Genomic DNA, 22327 nt, shown 5'->3' with positions numbered 1-22327 from the left:
GATCAGGAGACAAGGGGTACATCTGAAAAGTATTACAAAGGTAAAATCCACAGCCTTTGCCAACAGATTATATATGGGGGGAGGAGGAGAGGGAGAAGAGTGAGTAATTGAGGATGACACCCAGGTTATTTGCCTGGGGAAATCGGAGGGTGGTAGTGCCTTTTTTTTCTTATATCCCAAGAACTTACTAGCACAGTGTTTGGCACATGTTTTGCTCAGTCGTTTTCAGTTATGTCTGAATCCTTGTGACCACATTTGGGGTTTTCTTGGCAAAAATAGTGGAGTGTTTTGCCATTTCCTTCTCCAACTCATTTTACAGATGAAGAAACTGAGGGAAACAGGGTGAAGTGACTTGCCCAGGGTCACATACTTAGGAAGTATCTGAGGCCAGATGTGAACTCTAGAAGATGAGTCTTCCTGACTCCAGGCCTATTATTCTATCCACTGTACCACCTAGCTGTCCCCTGGTGCATAGTAGGTACTTAATAAATGTTTACTGCTTGACTGAATTCCTCCAACAGTAATACAGAAGTTTGGAGAGGAGGAGGATTTAGAAGGAAAGTTCAGTTTGGGATATTTTGAGTTTAAGATGTCTACAGGACATCTAATTAGAGATTTTGAAATACAAGACTGCAGGTCTGCAGAAAGGTTGGAGCAGGGTAGGGAGATGTGAGAATCATAAACATAGAGATGATAATTAAATTCATGAAAGCTGGTGAGATCACCAAGTGAAGTAGTATAAAGAGAGAAGAGAAAACAGCCCAGGACAGAGCCCTGTGGGATACCCACAGTTAGTGAGCATGACCTGGATGGAGGATCCAGCAAAGGAGACTGAGAAGGCGTGGTCAGGTAAGCAGGAGAAGAATCAGGGGACAGTGGTGTCCCCAAAACCTAAAGAGAAGAGAGTACCAAGGAGAAGAGGGTGATCAACAGTATCAAAGGCTACAGAAAGGTCAAGAAGAATGAGGATTGAGAAAAAGCCATTGGACTGGGCAATTAAGAAATTATTGGTAACTTTGGAGAGGTCAGAAGTTGTAAGAGGAGAGAAAATGGAGGCACCTATTGTAGATGGCCTTTTCAAGGAGTTTAGTCATAAAGGGCAGAATAGATATAGCCAACATCTAGCAGAGATGGAAGGATCCAGTGAGGATTTCTCAGAATGGTGGAGACATGGGCATGTTTGCAGACAGTAGGGAATGAGACATAGAGAGGGAGAAGGGAGAAATTAAAGATAAATGACAGAGTCAGGATGACAGAGGGGACAATTTATTGTAAGAGATAGGATGGAACAGGATCTTTTGAACAGGTAAAGGGGCTAGTCTCGGGAAGGAGAAAGGCTACTTCATCATGTGAGATGGGATGAAAGAGAAGAAAATGGCAGAAGGCACCTGAGTGACAGGAGATGAGGAAGAGGGGAAAAGAGGGAGCTCACAGAGAACGGCCTCCTTTCTTTCTGTGAAATACGAATAAAGGATCTCATCTGAGAGAGTAGAGGGAAAGGAGAGCCATGGAAAGTCCGAGGAGGGATGAAAACATATGGAAGAGCCACTGCAGAGAGTGTAATAGTGATTTGGTAAAGTAGGTGTAGTGGGATTGCCCATCAGTAATGAGGGCCCAGCTGAGGCTACGTAACATAAATTTGTAGTGGAACCGGTCAAAACAGGCGTGTGATTTTCTCCACCTTTGTTCAGCAGCATATCTGTTGGAGTGAAGGTGGTGAACGGTGGGAAAGGTCCAAAGCTGAGGCCTGGTCCAGAAGCCAAGGCTATCACTTTCTAACCCCAGGCTTCCGTTTTCTTCTCTGTAAGATGAGAGGTTTGGACCAGAAAATCCCTAAGCTCTTTTCCCAGATCTACAATTCAATGACTGATGTATAGAAAAAAATTGAGCCAACACACTACACCGTTCACAGCTCTGACTTATTTCTGAGTTTGCTTGAAGAAAACAGTATGACAGGAGAAGCAAAGCAGAGATGCCTAAAAAATTCTTAGGGCAATGGCACGGCCCCGGCACAGCTGTGTCACAAATGTGACTACATCGTACCACAGAAAATACAGAAAAACACGCCAGTAATGACAGAGGCAGCACGCTGTAGCAGGAAAAAAACATCAGCCTTAGAGTACAAAGACCTGGGTTTACAGGCCAGCTCTGTTTCCTATGCAACCTGGAACAAGGCATTTTCCCTTTGTGGGCCTCAGGTTTCCAATCTGCAAAATTTAAAGGTTGGCTTATCCCGTAATTATTAATAATGACGATAATAACGGCAGCCCCCATTTCCATGACACTTCACCATCTGCAACGCTCTTCCTTACCAGAGTCCTATAAAGTAAGAAATGTATCAGTATTATTGCCATTTTACAGATAAAGAAACTGAGGCCCAGAGAAGTAAAGTAACTTGCTCAAAGTCACATAGCTAATGAGCAGCAGAGCTGGGATTCAAACCAGGTCTTTTCACTCCAAACCTAGTAATCTTCTTATATCATAACTGCCTCTCCCAACGGTTCAGTTGTGCTCTGGAAGTAAGTTAGGCCCAGCTGGAGGCTCTCACTAATATTATGGGGGGAGATCTCAGCCACTGAACTGAAAACTACTTTCTGCCTCACTCTAGAAGGCACAAGCAAAGTGCAACCTTCTTCAATAAACACATCAGAATAGAATCTATATTTTAATTTGGGCACTAGGCCTTCAAAGGTGTTATGGGAGCCCTTCCAGGATTAATGAAGCTTCCGGATGAGAGTAAGTTACATAAAGAGTAGCAGAAACCCTGTGAGCATCTGCTTCTGGGACCGTTGGGAAGGGATAGGCCCAATGAAACCTCATTAATTCACAGCCCACTTAAATAAACATTTACAATACCAAAGCCTTCTTTTTCCTGAGATTCTCCAGCTCTAAGTAAAAGGGACCTACTCTAAAATATCAGCGAACTTGTCATATTTAAATTAGATTCCTTCCAGGTTTCTAAAATTTGTGTGTGGGGGGGGGGCTAGCAATTAATTCTTGTAGTAAGTTAGTTATTTTTCCCCAATGCCTGTAACACAGTATTGTGGAATGTGGGCTGATTGCAAATTGCAATGCTTTTCATGTCCTTGCCTCTAGTTACTTACAAGTACCCACTTAGATCTTACTTTAGATCTTGTTTTTAAGTAATCAAACATTCCTTTAAAAAGCCCTCTCCTATCAGGTTTCTCATTAAGTCACTGTAACCTTTCTCCCAGTCATCTCAAATAGAGGTTTTACTGTTATGTTCCATTATGGAAATACATCCGAGAAATTCAAATGTAGATTCCTGAATCATACTGCTGTGACCTGCTCAGTCAAGCCCAAGGATGTGAGACAGGGCCCATACTACCCAGCCAAACCTGTCTCTCCTAGTTTCTTCAAAATTCAACTGACACTCAGTATCCCTCCTCAGCACATTCATACATGCTTTAAATCAATATGTGCTGGGGTTTATGGTTCTGATCTGCTCACCTGTGGGGCCCTGACAAAAAAAAAAGTCAAGACTGGCCCAGATGTTTCAGGATAGCTCCCACCCTTACACTCCACCAAAAGTTGATGTGGACAGGTCCCAGAGCCAACTAAGCTCTTGGTTACCCTTTCCTAGCTGGCTAGCAACTCCACAGGAAGAGGGACAGGCATGATGAGGCTGAGACATGTAAACACTGAGGTTAGATATTTAAAAGGAAGAAAGAATGAAACTGTGAGCTAAATTTGGGTATTTGAATTTTGTGAAGACTTTAATTATCTATGCTTTTCCTTCTACCATATCTCACTAAAAAACAATCATACTGGAGAACCTCCGTGGTTATAGTTACCTGAACCTGGACTAGGCTGTCCTGCTCAGACACATATTAGGAAGGAGGAGGGCAACAGGGATGGTGAAGGGAAGGACCCTGAGACCATGCTGTATGAGGATCAGCTGAAAGAATTAGGACTGCTTAAACTAGAGAAGACATGTCTGGGAATAGAGATAATTAATACCATAATATCTATATTCAAGTATTTGAAGGGCTGACTCCCTTCAATCTGAAATTATTTTGCTTGGCCCCAAAGGGCCAATGAATGGAGGATAAAGAGAAGCATCAGTGGAATAGGCTGTTTTAGAAAGTAGTGAGTATAGAATAATTATATATATATGTATGTATATAATATATGTGTGTATACATACATACATACATATATATATTGGTGTCTGATGTTAGCCATTTGGGGGAGAGGGAAGAAAAAAGAAGAAAAAAATTTACATGATAATTTTGTCGTATATTTGAAAGGAATACAAAGGTGTGCATGGTAGATTTTCAGCTTCATGTACAGCTGCCTACTTTATTGTACCGTTATGAAAATGCTTGTTTTATTCCATAAATTAAACACAAAATTCAAAACATTATAAAATAAAATCACCTTTTAAAAAAAGAGAAAAAAGAAAGTAGTGAGTAGCCCCTCATTGCAGGTCTTCAACCAAAGACTTGATGATCACTTGGCATGATATCGTAGGGCAAAGATGCCCCATTGCTGCCCAACATACTCCAGCACACGACCCAAACCAGATTAAAATGTAACTGAGAAATATTTAACAAAATTAACAAAAATACAATAGAATGCAGATAATGTTAATATGTGTTTTTTTATAAGTCAATATTCAGCTTGCAGAGATCCTGAGGTATGGTTTAGTGGCCCCATTTCTATTTGAGTTTGACACCACCGTAGTAGGGCAAACTCCGGTTCAGGTCCAGGTGGGACTAAATCACCTCTGAGGTTATCCTTCTAATTCTGTGATTCCTAAGTGTCAGTAAGGAGGATTTTTTTTATCCTTTTTAGAGTTTAGTTTCTCAATATCCATGGCCATGACAATGTCTGGTTTCCAGGTGTTAGAGAATAACTCCTAGAATAGCCCCAAGGATCCTAGATAGTAATTCCTGGAATCATAGTGACAGACAGTCCTACTGAGGCTGTGCCGTGAGATAAGGGGTGACATGATTGATATTTACTATGCTTGCGCAGAATAACGATATTGCTAAAGTTAACCAGTGAGTTTAATGTTGGCAAGATGCCTTCTTTGTCTGTTGCCCTATAAAGCAAGTGGGCACTGGTCAGTGACAGGGGAAACCACAGGGAACCCAAAGGGGAATCGGTGTGGGCCTTAACTGGCCCCCATCAAGGCTTGAGGGGATTTAGGGGAGTACACAAGCTGTGCCTGTCTCAGTTGACCCCACTGAAACGTAGGGGTACTTGCCCCCTCTTCTTGACAGCCCCTGAGAGAAGGGTGATTAGAGAATGCTGTAGGAGTCGGTGTTCCCATTATCAGCAACCCTTATGAGAAGACTAGGCTAGAATAAAGTAAGATTATTAGCTCCTCCAAAGCTGTCCTTCTGTCTAACCAGATCAAGAGTGAACCTGTTAGAGGCTGGAGTCTGAAACCTCCAGTGCCTCCGGTGTGTTATCTGTGAAACACCAAGTTTGCCTTTACTCTACCCTTTAAGAAAAAAAAAACGTGTTAAGTAACTAAATCTATCAACAGATAGGAGAAGGCAATTTACCTACTTAAGAAAACCCAAGTGTCCCTTTCCAGACAAAGGATGTGAATAGAGAACAGCTTCAATTAAGGGGTTGCTTTCATGATTTACAATGACAAATCATTTTCATTTTTTCATTAACCAGGACCTCAGCCACACATGGATAACTCTCCAATTTATCCTATATATATATCTTGTTTATACATAGTTTCATACAGTTGTTTAAGGAAAAGACCAGGTGATCCAACAGTTCTTAACCTGGGTTCCATAAACTTCATATGTATGTATATTTATATGTATATATATATATATATACACATATGTAGATAATTTTTATAACTGTATTCCAACATATTTGCTTTTTTTGTAATCCTATGGATTTTATTTTATACACTTAAAAAAATTAGTCTTAGAAAGGGTCCCATAAGATTTATCAGATGGACTGCCAAAGGGCACAAAAAAGAGCCCCCACTCTATCCACACCCTCCACTGTGCTCTCTAGAATGCTTGTTCCATATGTAACAAACTAGCTTTCATGTTCAATCCTTTGCTTTCATCTTCTGACTCTTGCTGAGACCTGGTCTCTTCCAGATGACCCAGTCTCTCCAGCCTCCCTTTCCAGCAGTACTCTCATTATCCCTGGACTCACTGGTTGAGGTGGGGGAGTCAGAGTACTCCTTGCTCCCCATTGTTACTTCTAAGCCCATCCTCTACTACCACCATTTGCTGGCCTTTCCTCCTCAGAGGCTCATTTAATCCATATCTACCATCCAATCAAAATTCTTGGAGTTAGTGTCTTCTGATCTCCAGGATACTCTCCTTCTTTCCTCAATGAGCTGGGTGCCTGGTTCACAGTCTTTCTCTCCTCCTTAACTCCTGCCCTTATATTAAGGGACTTCAACATATACCCTTTACTTCCAGCTCCTCAGTTTATTCATTTTCCATAACCTACTGCTCTGCCTCACCTTTACTACACATAGAGATGGTAATATGACGTTGCCTTGATCTTGCCTTCATCCACAAATGCACATTCATGAACTCTGAAATTCCCTTAAATGATCACAAATTGTAACACTCCAACTCTCCTTCTGCCTCGTAACCCCAAACCCTGTTGTTCATCCTCACTACGACCTCCCATCCCTCAACCCCAGGCCATCCCTGCTACACCGGCCACACTCCTTCTTGCCCCATTATGACCTCTTGGGGAACCAGTTCAACTCTAAAATGTCCTCTTCCCTTGAATCCCACACCCCTCATCCTATTGATCTCTCCATGCTAAGCCTTAGCCTTGGATCATTGCCACTTTCCATTCTCTCGGCTTCTCTTAATGCGCTGCCTAACGAAACTGAAGGAAATCATGACACTGTCCTGAATGGATCCACTACAAATTTAATCCTGGGAAGAGAAGTGACTGGGCCTTGGTCACACAGAGCCCTTATATGCCCAAGGCAGGGCTGACTCCAAAGCAAACACTTTAACCACTAGGCCACATGACCTCTCCTGTAAACACGTCTAGCTGTATATTTGTCTAAGTAACATATATCACATGTGCGCACCCACATACACATAAACATTCTTAAACAGAACCAACTATTTTTATAAGCAGTTTCCATCAGCCTTTCACTAAGCCCAACAGGCACAGACCTCACATCACTGACTAGCACAATGCTAATACCCTATCAGTTTGGGGGAATAAAGTTTCACCCAGTGCACAAACAAGCCTCAGGTCATCTGGCTCCCTTTGTTCAGCCTCTCTCTACAGCACCTAGCCCAGACCAACCCTGCCTCAACTCAGGCAGTCCTTCCTCCATGCCTTCAAACAAGAAGGATGGAGGACAAAACAGACAATTTAAAATGAGAATTAAGGGAAAATGTAATATGGTCATTCAGATGATAGCTGCTCTTACTGATTTCTGTTGCTCAAACATCATCTTTTTGTAGAATAGGTGGAACTGTTCAAAGCTGAGTTCATCCTTGTAGGCACCTATTTCCTGTGAAGGAAAAATAATAGAAGCCATCAGTCCAGAGCCCACCTCAAACCCAATTCTCCTGTACCCTGACAGCAAAGCTTAGCTTACAGTGTATCAGTGACTATTGTCACACCAATGGGCCTGCCCCTGCTGGACCTCCCCCTAGCATTAATGAGAGGAGAGAAGCTGCCTACTGCTCCTGGGGGAAGAATCTGGGGAGGGGCTGTACTCCTTACTTGGCCTCTCTAGGGCCCGGAGCTTAGAAGGCTGCAGACATCAGTTATAAGGAGGTATACCTCTCCTGCCTCAGAGAGGTAACTGTACCTGGAGTACTTTGATTGACTTGAATTTAATTCAATTATCATGTGTTGATTAGACATCTACCACATGTCAGGCACTGTACTAGACACTGGGGATGTAAAGACAAATGAAACAGTCCCTACCCACAATGAGCTTACATTCTACTAGGGTGAGGAGACAACATGAGCACAGATAAGTAAATGCTAAATATATTTAAAATAAATTTTGATGAAAGCAGGAGAATGAAAATTAGGAAGGGCCTCTTACGGGAGGTAGCATTTAAGACAAACCTCAAAAAGAGATAAGGGAGAGGGCAGCATTCCAGGCAGAGGAAATAGGACAAAATCAAGGACATGGAAAATGGAATATCCTATATGGGAAACAACAGTAGGCCAGTTTGCTGGCCAGTAGAGTGCTTGACATGAGAATGAGTATTGTATAATCACCCGGAAAGAGAGGCTGGAGCTAAATTATACAAGGTTTTCAATGCCAAGAAGAATGAAATTTGTATTTTATCCTAGCAGCAATAGGGAGCTGCTGAAGACCCCTGAGCACAGGAATGATACGGGTAGATCTGTGCTTTAGGAATGTCAATTAGGCAACTGAGTAAAGGATGGGCTTGAGAGAGGAAGAGCGGGTGCGGGGAGACCAGTTAGGAGGCTACCCGGTTGCTCTTACGTGTGACAGAACCTTCACGGCTGAGCTCATGTTGCTAAAAATAAAGACCCATTGAGATGAGCCCCGATGCTGGCGCTTTGAAGAATTAGATGAAAGAGCTCAGTCTCACTGATTGCATGGCTCTCGTGGCTGCACAGGTATATAATGCTTTCACCGTTATTTCACTGCTTTCAAAAGAATGTTTTTGCAAAGGCTGAAGCAAATCAGGTCCAGAATGCTGGCCAGAATAGGCCCTGTTTGAGAAGTACGGGTCAAAACAGCCCAGTGACCACTGTTCCCTCAAAGCAAATTACCCAACTCTGAAGTTTCTCTGGGGCACTTCAGGGCAGAGGCAGATAATAAATCAAGAACTGAAGAGGCCTTTTATTTTGCTTTACAAACATTTTGAGTATGAGTGCTGAGCCAAGGCCTCTGCAAGCAGGAGTGGGAGGGTCACCCCAGGCAAACCATTCACCTCAAGTTCAGCAAAGTGGGAGGGCAGCTCTATAACTTACCAGGAATTTGTCTTTCAGGAACTTGGCACTGCTAACTTTGTAGTTTACTAAGGGAAGAATGGTCTTCAGTTCTCTGAAGCTGATACTGAAAAGGAACAGAGGAAAGTACCTTTGTAAGCTTCCCAGGCCCACCTCTAAGGACAATATTTCGCTCCTGACACTGACTGACGGCCAAGTTAGGTCTTTCCATTACCGCTGTGTTTGAGCCTTCTCCATGAGGGAAAAATCAGTGAATAAACTGGCACCAAGTACCTACCATGTGCTGGGCATGGTAAGAGATGCAAGATGGCACAGGGAAGATCCCTGCCCTCAGGATTAAATGAGACGATATTTATAAAGTGCTTAGCACTGTGCTTGGCACACAGTAGGCACCATATAAATGTAAACTGTTGTTGTTATTATTACATTCAAGCCTCCACTACCCTAAAAAAACCTGATGGACAAACTTCAAGGAAGAACAGATTACATTCACTTCCTCAACTTCCTCACCACATGTTCATTTTAGCTCCTGAGTCCACCATTGTCTCCATAGTGACCAATGATCTCCTCACTGTCAAAGTCAATCACCTCTTTTCAGTCCTGTTCTGGGATCCGTCTGTAGCATAACACTGTTGACCCCACCTCCTTCTTGATCATCTCTCATCTCCCCCAGATTCCAAGGCATGACATGGTTCTCCTACCTGACTGCTATTTCTCCATCTCCTTTGATGGTTCGTCACCTTTTTCACGATCCCTATGTGTGGGAGCTCCCAAATCTCTTGCCTGGACCTTGTTTCTTAATGCACGCTTTCCTTTGGTGACTTGATTTGGCCCCAGGGATTCAAATATCAACCGAATGCAATTGTCTCTAGCCAGAATCTCCCCCTTGAGCTCCTGCCCTACACCTCCAACTATCTGCAGGACTTCATACATCAGATTGGCACCTCATGGAGTAGTGGCATTGTCATGGTAACAGTATGGTAAATATTGTTCCTTCACATTCATATGCCACAGTATGCTCAAACATTCCACAACTGATATAAAATTGTTTTGTTTCCAATTTTGTCACCAATAAGAACACTGCTATGAAAAATGGGTTATACATGGGCCCTTTCTATCACTGACTTCTTGGAGTGGGTGTATGCCCAAGAGCAGCACTGCTCTATCAATTGCTGGGTCTAAACAAGGCAAAGAAACCAAAACCAAGAGAACAGTACATACAATCACCACAATGGCGTATATGAAAAGAACAATAAAAACAACAGCTAACTGCAATGAAAAATCTTGGTCATAGAACAAATGATGAAATACATGTCCCTCCTCCTCAGAAATGTGAGGTATTAAAGGCGCAAAATGTAGCATCCACTGTGGGCCTTAGTTTCTTTGTTAGTCAACAAGCATTTATTAAATGCCTACTATGTGTCAAGCGTTGTACTAAGTGCTGGGGTTCAGTTCCTGATCTCAAGGAGCTCACAGTCAGTTGGCACTCTGATGGTTGATGGCAGCATCCATAAGACAAACTGTTGGCTTTTCTTTCTGAGTTATGTGCTGGGCACGAAAGATGAGTTGGCAGAAATGAGGGACAGAATACAAAAAGGCAGTTTTAACATCAACCCAGGAGACATTAGACAGATTATGACAAAACTACTATATCTAATGACCAATAAGGAGGCATTACCATGTTATTCTTATCTCTCTAAGTCATGGCAACCAGGACTAAGGTGCCCCTAAATCGTGTGAAGCAAATCTGCTGTGATTTGGGCTTGAATTAAATTTGGACTGAAGACCTGTGCTCTGTAAAACGTACATTCTTCAATATTTCCAATGTTGTACAATCCTTGTTCCCATAAGACAAGCCAAGTTAAGTCTTTATGTAACCACTGTGTTTGACCCTTCTCCACGAGGGAAAAATCAGTCCATAAACTTTCACCAAGTACCTACCATGTGGTGGCCACGGTAAGAAATGCAAGAAGACACAGAGGATGGTTCTGCTTTCAGGATCAAATGAGATAATATTTGTGAAGTGCTTAACATAGTGCCCCATTAGTCACTGTCAGGAGGAATAGGAAAGAAAGCAGGCAAAAGGAAGGCTGGGAACCTACCATAGCTTATCCAATTAAGTTCCTTCTGAAAAGCTCTAACCTTGTATGGATGAAACTACCAAGGAGAGTAGGTTATTAACACCTATAAAAAGAAGTCAGGGATCAAGATGGCTCTAGCAGCTAGTACAGTCATGGAGCTCTGGAAGGCAAAGAAAACTCATATGGGTTAAAATGGGACAAGGAGAAAGACCCAGGAGGCACAATTTGGGCCATTACAGATCACAAGAATAGAGTAGCAACACTTGAAGTTGGAGGAATGAACCTGAGCCCCAAATGCAAGAGTGCTGTGCTACTATAGAAGTCACATGAAGAGTTACTGGGAAAATACCAGCATGGACTGGAGACAAGGGATGGAGAGACGAAGACAGCTGTCTCCAAGTGTACAAAGGGCTGTTATATAGAAGTGGGATTAGACTCATTCTTCTTGGCCTTAAAGGAGCAATGGGTAGACATTACAGAGGCAGATATCAGGAAAAACTTAAGGATTAAAAATGTGCAAAAATAGAATTCAGCTCCTTGCACAGGGTAGTGACTTCCGCTTCACCAAAGGTTATTAAGCAAAGTTCCAATTGGGAAAATATTCAATAAAATAAATAAAAATTCAATAAAACACAGATAACAATGCATTTAAAAATTAAGTTAGCATGTAGCTGCAGGGATCCTTGTGTACAGATTAATAGACCCCATTTCCATGACTTTGAAATTACTGTTCTAGAAGGCAGAACTAGAATCGATAGGTAAAAATTACAGGGAGGTGGATTTGTGCTCAACAGAAAGAAAAACTTTCTTTAAAATCTCAGTTGTCCAAAAGTAGAAAAATCAAAATGGGCTCCTTCATGAAATAGTGCATACTACATTGTCAGGGAATAAGTGCTTCAGTGAAATGTCCTCTGAACTCCCTCTTCTATGAGGTCCAGTTCTCAGGTCTTACAGCTCTAGGTAGAAAGCCTATATGAAAGCCTGGGGCAAAGAAGCTGAGAGGAAGCCTGGACAGTGAGGATGACAGGATCCCAGGATTTAAAGCAGAAAGAGACCCTAGAGAACATCTAATCCAACCCCATCATCTTACAGATGAGTGGATTAAGGCCTAAAGACATGAAAAGTCCAAGCTCCTCACAGAAGTAGTAAATAACAGAACCAAGAATCAAACTCAGGTCCTCTCGCTCCAAATTCAGTGCCCTATTTACCATACACCGAAAGCAGGCCTAGGGCAGGCACAGTTAGAACCTTAATAATCAATCTTGGTCTTAGAGAGGAAACTCCTTCTGATAGGAAGTAAGAGACTATGGGTATAGATAGAATGCTACATACACTATCTGTTTTATTTAACTCTTTTTCTTCGTTATAAGGGAGGGGCTCATGGTGAGGGAGCTACATCTTCCAAAATACTATAATGGAAAAACAAAAAGTATTGATAAAGATTAATTTAGCTTTTTTTAAAGAACCGTAAGCTTAAATTAGTCTGAAAATTTAACCCATCCAATGCTCTATTTCCTTATTTATAAATAACTTCTACCCCATCACAGATTTAGAGCCAGAAGGGACCTCAGAAGTTATATAATAATAATTATGTTAATAAATTGTTTCACATTTACATAATGTTTTAATGCTTGCAAAGCACTTTATAAATACTATGTCATCTGACCCCCCACAACTCTAGGAGGTAAGCGCTAAAATTGTCCCCACTTTTCAGATGAGGAAACTGAGGCAGACAGGTTAAGCACCTTGCCCAGGGTCACATAGCTAGTATCTGAAGCCTGACTCAAACTCAGGTCCTCCTGACTCCAGGTCCAGCACCTAAGTACTCCATCTAGCCTAAACCATACATTGTTACACCTGAGGAAACTGAGACGTAGGCAAGTTACTTGACTTGCTCAGGGTCACATGGGTAGACATAACTCCATCATATCACAGTAAGATTCCTCGACTCCCTGGTCACCATTCTCTGAATGTTCTCCAGCCAATCAACAGCCTTCTAAAAGTGTGTTGCCCAGAGTCTGACGGGACAGAGCAGCCCCCATAATTTCCTTCATTCTACATTCTTTGCCTCTCCCAATGCAGCCTGAGACAGCACCGGCTGCCAGGCAGCATCACCCTTCTGGCATATATACTGAGCTTGTGAGCAAATGGGAGGTTGGGAGGAAGGGGTTACCAGATAGTCACATATGTCCAGAGCCCCAGCCTTCCTCCAAACCTCACATGAAAAAGCCACTACTCACATCTGCTCCTAACATACATCAAGGGGAAAAAGAAGACAGAGTCTTTTGCCTCTATTCTTCAGACAAAGTGGATTTTTTTTTTCCCTCATCAGCAGAACATTTTGATTCCAATCACCTTTTACCTACCAGTATTCAGCTTTCTAAAAATTATAATTATTTTTCTCCTTGGCTCCTTATTGTATATCCATTCATTCTTTCCTCTGCACTTCTGACAACATGACCCACTTCAGCTGTGGAATAAAAGAACCTAACTTCAACTAGAGGGGTTCATTTGAGTTGGCCTTTCCTTCTGGCTGGCTGGGTAGCAACCAAGGTTAAGGCGCTAGTGTTTTACCATCAAACATATCTGGAGACTTTGAAAGGAAGTGTAAACCTTTTAAAACTCAAATAGCGAAAGTATTTCCTGCAGGGGTGCCTAACACCAAGTCAATCTGTCGGGAGGAGGGGAGGCAGGTGATCTGGGTAGCAAAACACTGGAACCCACTTCAGTTTGTCTTCCCTCTTTAAGAAATCAGTCATATCACTACAGACAGGAATGGGAAGGAAATCATAAAATTCTAGCATCACATAAAGCTTATAGCTTTAAAATTTTCAAAACACCTTAGATACATATATTTTATCTCATGTGATCCTCAAAACTCATGTGAGATGGATGGTATTAATTAACCCCATGCTATGGGTGAAGATACTGAGGGCAAGAGACAGTCACACAATTAATAAGAGTCGGAAGTGGGCTTCAAATCCAGGTCCCCATACCTCTAGTCCAATGGTCCACTGATGACCCCACACTGCCTCATTAACCAATAAGACATCTGCCCTCCTCCTGGAGCCTTATTCCTCCTCTACTTTCCATTGGAATTCCTTACCACGCTCCACCTGCGAACAGCTGCAAGGCACGCAGCAGCTGCTCCCAAGCCCCTTTGTTTCTCCCATTTCAGAGTGAGGTTTTACAGACTGTGAGATCTGACAGCTCTTCTTTTCCTGAACCTGTCTTTTCTAGCTTCCAACCCAATCAGCTGCCTCCATGAAATGAATTGTTGACGAAACACTGTCATTTCCTCAGAAAACACCGGGCCCTAATGCAACACTAAATTATTCATTTTTGTTGCTGGGTGGAGAAAAAGTGAGCACTCCCGATTTACAATCACCTTTGGAACAGAATGAAGAGAAGAAATGCAGTAATATATCCTCTCTCCACTAACAAAGCCACTATTCCAGTTCAGGCCCTCGCAACGACTCCTGCCTGGACTATTACAATGGTCTCCTCATTGGCCCCTCTGCCTCAACTCTCTGCCTACTCCAAACCACATTCCACAGCAGAGGTCTGACCAGGTCCCTCCCCTACTCAAACTCTCAGAATATAAAGACCTATAAAAATAAGACCCTAGGGAAATTATTCCAGAAACACAAAGTTCTTGACTTGGGTTTCTGAGTCAATTAGAAGATGACTAAGAAGCGAGGTACTCAAGTATTTTTTTAAATTCTACAACACAAGAAAGTCACTTAATCTAATGCCATGGCAGCTCTCTTGGACTAAGGGGCAGGACAGGAGCAGACCCGCAACAATAGAGAGGGTCCCTCAGTGGGGGCTCCTCAAATCACTGAAATCACAGGAATAGTCTAAAATGTGCACTACTAGACAGCCTACAAAAGCTGTTCATCAAATTCACATGATTCCACTATTGACTGAGAGGCCAGCGATACAAGACTGGAAATCAAGTCAACAATCATCAACTGAACACCTACTAAGGGCTAGGTCCTTAGTCCCTGAATGTGTGCGGCCTCGGATAAACTGAAACCTGGGAAAGATCTTAATTTAGGAAGGCCAAGGTCGCCCACTGCATCCTGGGCCACCACCCGTCATCTTGAGAACTTTTGTCTTGCCACTGGACTTCATGGGAGGAGAGGGTGAGGATGATGACTTGGCCTAGCTGTGCCTCATTTAAATCCAATTTATGAACAAGTCAAGACGTCACCCTCATGAAGGATCAACAACAACAAACACCTACTACGTGCCAGGCACTGTGCTAAGGGGCTAGGCATACAAAGAAAGGTGAAAACAGTGCCTGCCCTCAGGGAACTGACAGTGTAATGGAGGAGACATGCAAAAAAACTGCATACAGAATACACACACACACACACACACACACACACACACACACACACACGAGATAAACTGAAAGTAATCTCAGAGGGAAGGCACTGGCATTAAGGGGAATTGGGAAAGGCTTCTTGCCAAAGATAAGATTTTAGTTGAGACTGAAAGGAAGCCAAGAGGCAGAGGTGAGGTGGGAAGCACTCCAGGCACGGGAAAAGACATGGAATATGGAATTCCATGTAGGAGGAAAAATGCAAGAAGGCTAGCGTCACGGGAATGGAGAGTACATCAAGAGGAGTAATGTGTAAAAAAGACTAGTAAGGTAGGAAGAGGTAATAAGTTTCATGACAACTCAGGGAGAGGGATTACTGCTGGTTAAGGTGGAGGTGGCAGTCAAAGATGATTGAATGAAGGTAATATTTGAGCTGGGTCCTGAAGAAAAGGTAAGAGATTAAAAATGAGGTATTTTTGAAGAGGCTGAGAGGTGGTGCCAGACAGAGGAACACTTTGACCCAGCCCTGAAAAAGAAAGTTGGACTCAGAGTTAAGAAATACCTCCAGGAGCTTAACACTGGGAAAAGCCCATGTCATGATGTCAGTGTGGCAATGCCAAAGCAAACAATCCCAAATCACAATCCTGGGCCACACAAGGCTGAGAAAAAAGTGCCCCAGAAACCAGAATCTCCCAGTTTTGCTCACAGCTCACGAGTCACCTACATAGACAAGACAATCATGGAATACAACATCTTCAACCTCAAAGAGGTGGGGTTGTCAACTGACCTTGTAAATTCCTTGATGTTCCCAAATCATTTGAACAAGTCAATGTTCTCTTATAGCCAGCAAGAAATGAAACTTGAAAACCAAACTGACCGTCTCCCTCATATTGGGAAAATCACAGCAATACCCCTCCAGAAGCAAAAAGCAGTTGCTTTCCTCTGGACTCCTCCAAAGTTCTCCCAGACAGTCTAGTTTAAAGCAGGCTGACTATGGAGGAGAAGTGAGGCCTGCGACCCCATACTCCCTCCCAGGGCATACCTGAGAGGAGGACCAGCTTCAGGACACCAGGGAGCCAAAGATTACTCAAAGCGACCCTGAGTCCCCAAAGGAGGCTACTTGGACCCTAGAAACACAATACAATGTAAACTCCCTTACAATAGAAATCCCCTTCTGTTAGCTGCAGTGGGACACTGGCCAGGTCAAAACAAACTAAGTCCTTCCATTATAAAGGGGTCTCCTGAACCGCAAGGTCATAGGAATAATAGATCTAGAGCTGAAAGGGACTCCAGATACAATCTAAGGAAACTAAGGCAGTTAGGTGACTTCCTCAAATTTACACAAGTAGTAAACATTACTGGTAAGATTTGAATCCATATTCAAATATGTAGCTCATATTCTTGCCACTCTATTTATTCTTTAATTGTGGTATTTCAAAATATCTACCACTTAAATGGCATGGACGCTCCTTCTGACAAAGACCATAGGCCCTAAAGATCTTGGCAGACAACTAATGTTGTAACCAAAGAAATCCATTCACTGGTAATTAATCATGTGACAAGCTGTTTTCCTGAGCTGAGTTGGAGTTTTTTTAAATGTGGATTAACTTACTAAATTTTTCGTCCTTCCTCTCTTCTGTTTGCTAATACCCTGCATTATTTAGCAGAATTTTTATTGTTCTTGAGGTGGTTTGAAAGAGAGCTGGATTTGGCTAGAACCTCACACACCGCCATCTTTGCTAGGAACCTAGACAGACACAACAACCAACACCAAGTCCGTATCTAAAGCTTGCAATTGTTCAGCTCGGTATAACCTAGGAGATCTCATGGTCCACTGGCAAAGCCTTCAAGGACTCAGAGTAATTTCCGAGCCCCCATGAGATCTTAAAGAATGACATCAGCAAAGAAGAGTCTTAAGAAACAGTAAACATCCTCAGGCTCTTTCCATGTCAGGTGATGACGCATGCCTAGAACTACCTAACATTCTCCTCTCCGTAAAATATGTTTTTATTCTCTAATATATAGAATAAGAATTAGAATCCCAATGAACCAGAAAATAAGCTATAAAACATTCTTACCTATTTTTCCGAGTTTGATCTACAGAATAAATTTGCTTTCTTAGCCAGCTGGAAGAAAAAAATGAGAGACAAAAAATTAGGAAAATAGCAAAACTCACCTACACTCACGTTAAAAGCTAATTCTGTCCTGAGCTAGGACAGGAAGCTAATTCTGTCACTCCCAGACCAGAGGCCTTTCTACTCAACTATATTTCCTGCAGGGACCCTTTAGCTACAAACACCTTTTCACAGTTTGAGGACATCTTAGGAGATGCTTAGCATCTGGAATAAAGAAAATGATAGACTTGTTGTCCTCTGCCCTGGTCAAAACCCAACTGGAGTCTTCACACTCAGTTATGGGAGGCATTACAGACAACATGTCCAGAGGAATCTGACCAGAAGAAGGGGAGGACTGAAGGAGAAGCCTTATGAGGACTGGCTAAAGGAACTAAGGATGGTTAGCCTGGAGAAGAGAAGGCTTAGAGAGAGAACTATAACTGACTTCACACATCTGACAGATTATGGGAGACAGAAGACAGTCTATGTAGCTCCAGAGGGAAGAACTAGAAGAAATGGATGGAAGGTACAGGGAGACACACCCCGGCTCAAACTAAGGAGGCATTTCCTAACAATTATTGTGTCCAGTGACAGAGCAGGCTGCCTCACAAAAGAGGAAGCTCTTCATTCCTAAGGGCACTCAAAGAGTAACAGGATGATAACCTGAATGAGGTGCTATAAGTTACAAGACTGAACTAGGTGACTTTTGACCTCCCTTCCCATTCTAGACATCTATGAATCACTCTAACGAAGTTAAGTTCAAAAAGCTGATTAGAAGATGGTATAAATTTAAGTGCTTCAGATTAACTTTTTTTAAAAAATCCTCATACACATTGAGACTGAAAGTCCCAGACCTTTATCAGCCCTTACAAAATGACGTCATGAAGAACGCCAACCCCAGGACTAATGGGACTTGATTCCTTACTGATCAATGCTGTCATTTCAATTCTTAGACTAATCCTGTATTGAATCACCGTTTTTTCCATTTTATATTATTCAAGTGTTTTGTTCTCTCCCAATTTTAACGATAACTGATCATAATATATGACGTCATTTGATGCAAGGGATAGAGAGCTATCTTTGGCATCAGGAAGGTCTGGATTCAAGTCTTGCCTTGACAAATACTGGCTGTGTGACTGACTTAAGTCCTCAGTTTCTTGGAAATGACTTTCTAAGAATCTAAGCTGCAATATGGACACTGATCTACACTGATAAACAGTTTCCTCCTTTGGAGTTCCTTTCACCAATGAAATCAAGGGTCTGGATCCACAAAGAAGCAAACTGAGCACAAGACCCTGGGGATAAAATCCAATCGTTGTATATGACTAGAGAGCAATCATTATTAAGTGCCCCCTCTGGACTCAAGTAGGTGGGTTTGAATCTCTCTCTACATGACACCTTCCCCAAACATACCAAAATAAGTGGAAGAAAAAAGAAAGGAAAAGACCAAGTACCTCTCAATAATAGCTGGCGTCGAGGCACTCTGGGCTTCTTGGTGCAAAATTGTCAAGCCACAAAGCCATTTAGTAGCATCTTCCTTGGAGTCCGCTGAAAAGAAGAAGAGAGGGACTGTTACATGGAATGCCTGATGGGTGGCCCCATTCAGGTGCTTCTGCTCGTGGGTCTCTGGGCCTGTTTCCTAACAGATCTAGGCAAAAAGGGTCTCCTGAGGTCCCCAAGATATTTCAGGCTATCCCATCCCAAGAAAACATGCAGTGAAGGGCTAGAGATTCAGCAGATGGCATGAAATTGAACCAAGTGCCATTGTTGGAAAGGAAGCGAATTTGGAGTCAAGGAGACTTGGGTTCTCATCCATGCTCTGTCACACACTACTGCACGACCCTGGTCAAGTCTAAGGCAGTGGCCCCCATCCCAGCCTCCACCAAACTACCTTCTCCTGTTTTCTCTGGTCTCTGTTGTAGAACAGGCATCAGGAAATCATCTGTGCACGTGTCGCTAGCTCTCAACAAACCAAGAAAGAAAGAGCCTAATTTATTATTATCCTTTTTTCACACAGGAAGAAACCAAGGCTGAGAGAGGTTGCACAGCCATCCCCAACAACGGTTTCTCAGGAACCAAAGCTCAGAGCAGTGAGAACCCCATTTCCCTCTTTTCTTTTAATGGCTATCAAGTCTCTAGCACCTCACCAACCAAAAGTAAAGACAGATAACTACACTCTTGTGCAAATGAGGCCTTTTTCTCCTGGAAAGGTTTTAAGTAACAATCCAAAGAGAGGAGAGAGGCTAAACACTGGAAAGCTGCGGTTGGTGACTAGGTGATGAATTTTGGCACCATAGAAACTCATGACACTATTAATATACCATTCTACTATAATTAATTTATATCGGTGGAAGGAATATCCACACCCACTAAATCACAGATATTTTGAATTACTGAGACAAAAATGGTTCAGTCATTAGAAGGGAGGCAGCACCAAGTTTGTCAGTCTAAGTGTCAGTGCTGGGAAAGGCCTAAGGGATCATCCTGTCCAATCTTCCTTTTTTGTTGTTGTTCAGTCACTTCAGTCATGTCTGGCTCTTCATGACTCCACTGGGGGGGGTCTTCTTGGCAGAGATACTGGAGTGGTTTGTCATTTCCTTCTCCCACTCATTTTACAGATGAGGAACCTGAGGCAAACAGGATGGAGTGACTTGCCCAGCATCACACAGCTATTATCTGAGGGCAGATTTACCTCAGGAAGATGTCTTCCTGACTCCAGGCCCAGCACTCTATCTGCACCACCTAGCTGCATTTTACAAATGAGTAAACTGAGGATCGGGGGGCATATGACTTATCTAGAGTCATATATGGTCAGTCAGTGGCAGAGATGGGACTAAGACTAATTTCTTTGTCTCTATATCTAGGGATCTTTCCGCCATTGCTCAGCTAAGTTGTACTGCAACAGAGGAAAGAGAGCAAAGGGCTAATTTACATAGTTATTCATTAATATGCCAGATACTCCTTGTCCCCAAGATCAATAACACAAGCCAGTATCAAATCTGAACATATTTTATCCTGGGAAGAGGCTGCTTCACGTATCTGTGTTTCCCAGATAACTCAAAGCTGCCCGTAAACATCCAAAGGTCTTTTTAAAAATTTTAACACTTTGTGTGTTAAAAGTCCTCTTGTCAATGACTGACATGAGAACACAATGTTGGGTGAAATGGTCCTTCAGAGGAGAGCTCATTCCAAAAGAACAGCTATAAATGGGCAGCAACATTTCACAACCCGGGTGGGGAGTGGAGAGGAGCTGGTTATGAAATATAACATCTCCCATTAATGACCCACATTTCAATAGTCCTTTAAGATTTATTAAGCAGTTTCCTGGAATGTCGTATTAACTCTATCGCAGGTAAGTGCAATCTATGAGCCCATATTGAGAGTGTGTCTTTAGTTCTTATGTGCTGTTAATATATCCTCCCTGCTTCTAATCTGTTACCTTGTTTTCCCTCACTTTGAAATTAGGTGAAAAAAACATGAAAAAATGTGACTACCCTTTGATCCAGAGATCCCACAGCTAGGCACATCATCCAAGGAAGTCAAAGACAGACACAAAGGTCCCAAAATGTTCCCTTTTTGTAGCAGCAAATAACTAGAAACAAAGTGAGGACACATCAACTGAGACAACTTCATCTAGTAGAAAGAACACTTAACTCGGAGTCACAGGACCTTTATCACCTGTATCTACCACTTACTACTTATGTGACCTTGGCACCTCTGTGGGCCTTAGTTTCTTCATCTCTAAAATGGGGGTGTTGGTCTCAATGACCTCTAAAATCCCTTCAAAATCCAGATCTATAATCTTCTGGTTAAAGAAGAGTTTTTGTGGGGGCAGATAAGTGGTGCAGTTAGTACAGCACCGGCCCTGCAGTCAGGAGGACCTGAGTTCAAATCCAACCTCAGACACTTGACATACTTACTAGCTGTGTGACCTTGGGCAAGTCCCTTAACCCCAATTTCCCTGCCTTCCCCCCTCCAAAAAAAAAACAAACAAAAAAAGGGAAAAGTTGTTGTGGTCCATAAATGTAATAGTATATATAATATGCCATAAGAAATTACAAAAATGAGGAATTCAAAGAAACATGAGATTTACATGAACTGATGAAACAATATAAAAGCAAAGAATAATAAAACAAAACTGAATGTTATGTAAGTAAAACAATCAAACTGGCCCTAGAGAAGAAATGAAAAAAAAATGCACTTCCTCCTTTGTTGAAGGAGAAAGGGGGCCAGGGAAAGGAAGAACTATATGTGACTCTGCACGGTAGAGTACTGTCAGATACATCAACATGTTGGGGGTATTACTTAAGTGCTTTTTACTTTTAATCTGTGCTACAAGAGAAGGCTCATTAAGTGATGGAGGTCAGGGAGTGTATTCAGAAATAAATATATAAAAATTAAAAGGCATCAACACAGCAACAACAAAAAAGTTAAAATTCCAGATAAATATATATATATATATATATATATACATATTATGTGTATGTGTGTGTGTGTGTGTGTATATATATATATATATATATATATATACACACACACTTATATATAGTGCCTCCTATTGAATACGGTGCATGTGCTTTGTGACAGCTATTTTCCTTGCTCCAGAGAGGCCTTTTTCATTTTCTTCTAGAGTCAACTGTATTCCACAGGCTCAAGGCTGTTAGAGTTCTGACTCCTAGTTCAATGTGTCGTTACGACAGACTCTTTCCAGTTCCTAGCAGCAGTAATAGCAATACTTTGGTACTTGAACACTGACAGAACCCTACCTTATTCTACCATTGTGGGTACCTCTTCCACCAATAAAGATCATAACCTATCCAAAACTCCTCCTGCGCAATTCTTGTGCACGTCCTCCCATAAATCCTCTG

At 42.2% G+C, this 22327-nt stretch overlaps 1 protein-coding gene across 1 annotated transcript in view; it reads right to left on the bottom strand.

Annotated features, from left to right (window-relative positions):
- The window catches only part of PLCG2 (phospholipase C gamma 2), a 174742-nt gene that overhangs the window by 79062 nt on the left and 73353 nt on the right, over positions 1-22327 (bottom strand). Inside the window, exons 4-7 of the mRNA XM_036751202.1 lie at positions 18914-19007; positions 17424-17471; positions 8956-9040; positions 7421-7504 (exon numbers count right to left, since the gene is read on the bottom strand). Coding sequence (XP_036607097.1) covers positions 7421-7504; positions 8956-9040; positions 17424-17471; positions 18914-19007 — 311 coding nt within the window. The remainder of the gene's footprint in view (positions 1-7420; positions 7505-8955; positions 9041-17423; positions 17472-18913; positions 19008-22327) is intronic.

The sequence above is a fragment of the Trichosurus vulpecula genome, chromosome 3, assembly GCF_011100635.1.
Source record: "Trichosurus vulpecula isolate mTriVul1 chromosome 3, mTriVul1.pri, whole genome shotgun sequence".
Classification (NCBI taxonomy): domain Eukaryota; kingdom Metazoa; phylum Chordata; class Mammalia; order Diprotodontia; family Phalangeridae; genus Trichosurus; species Trichosurus vulpecula.
The sequence above is the reverse complement of the archived record's forward strand: the minus strand, read 5'-3'. Positions and strand labels throughout refer to the sequence as shown.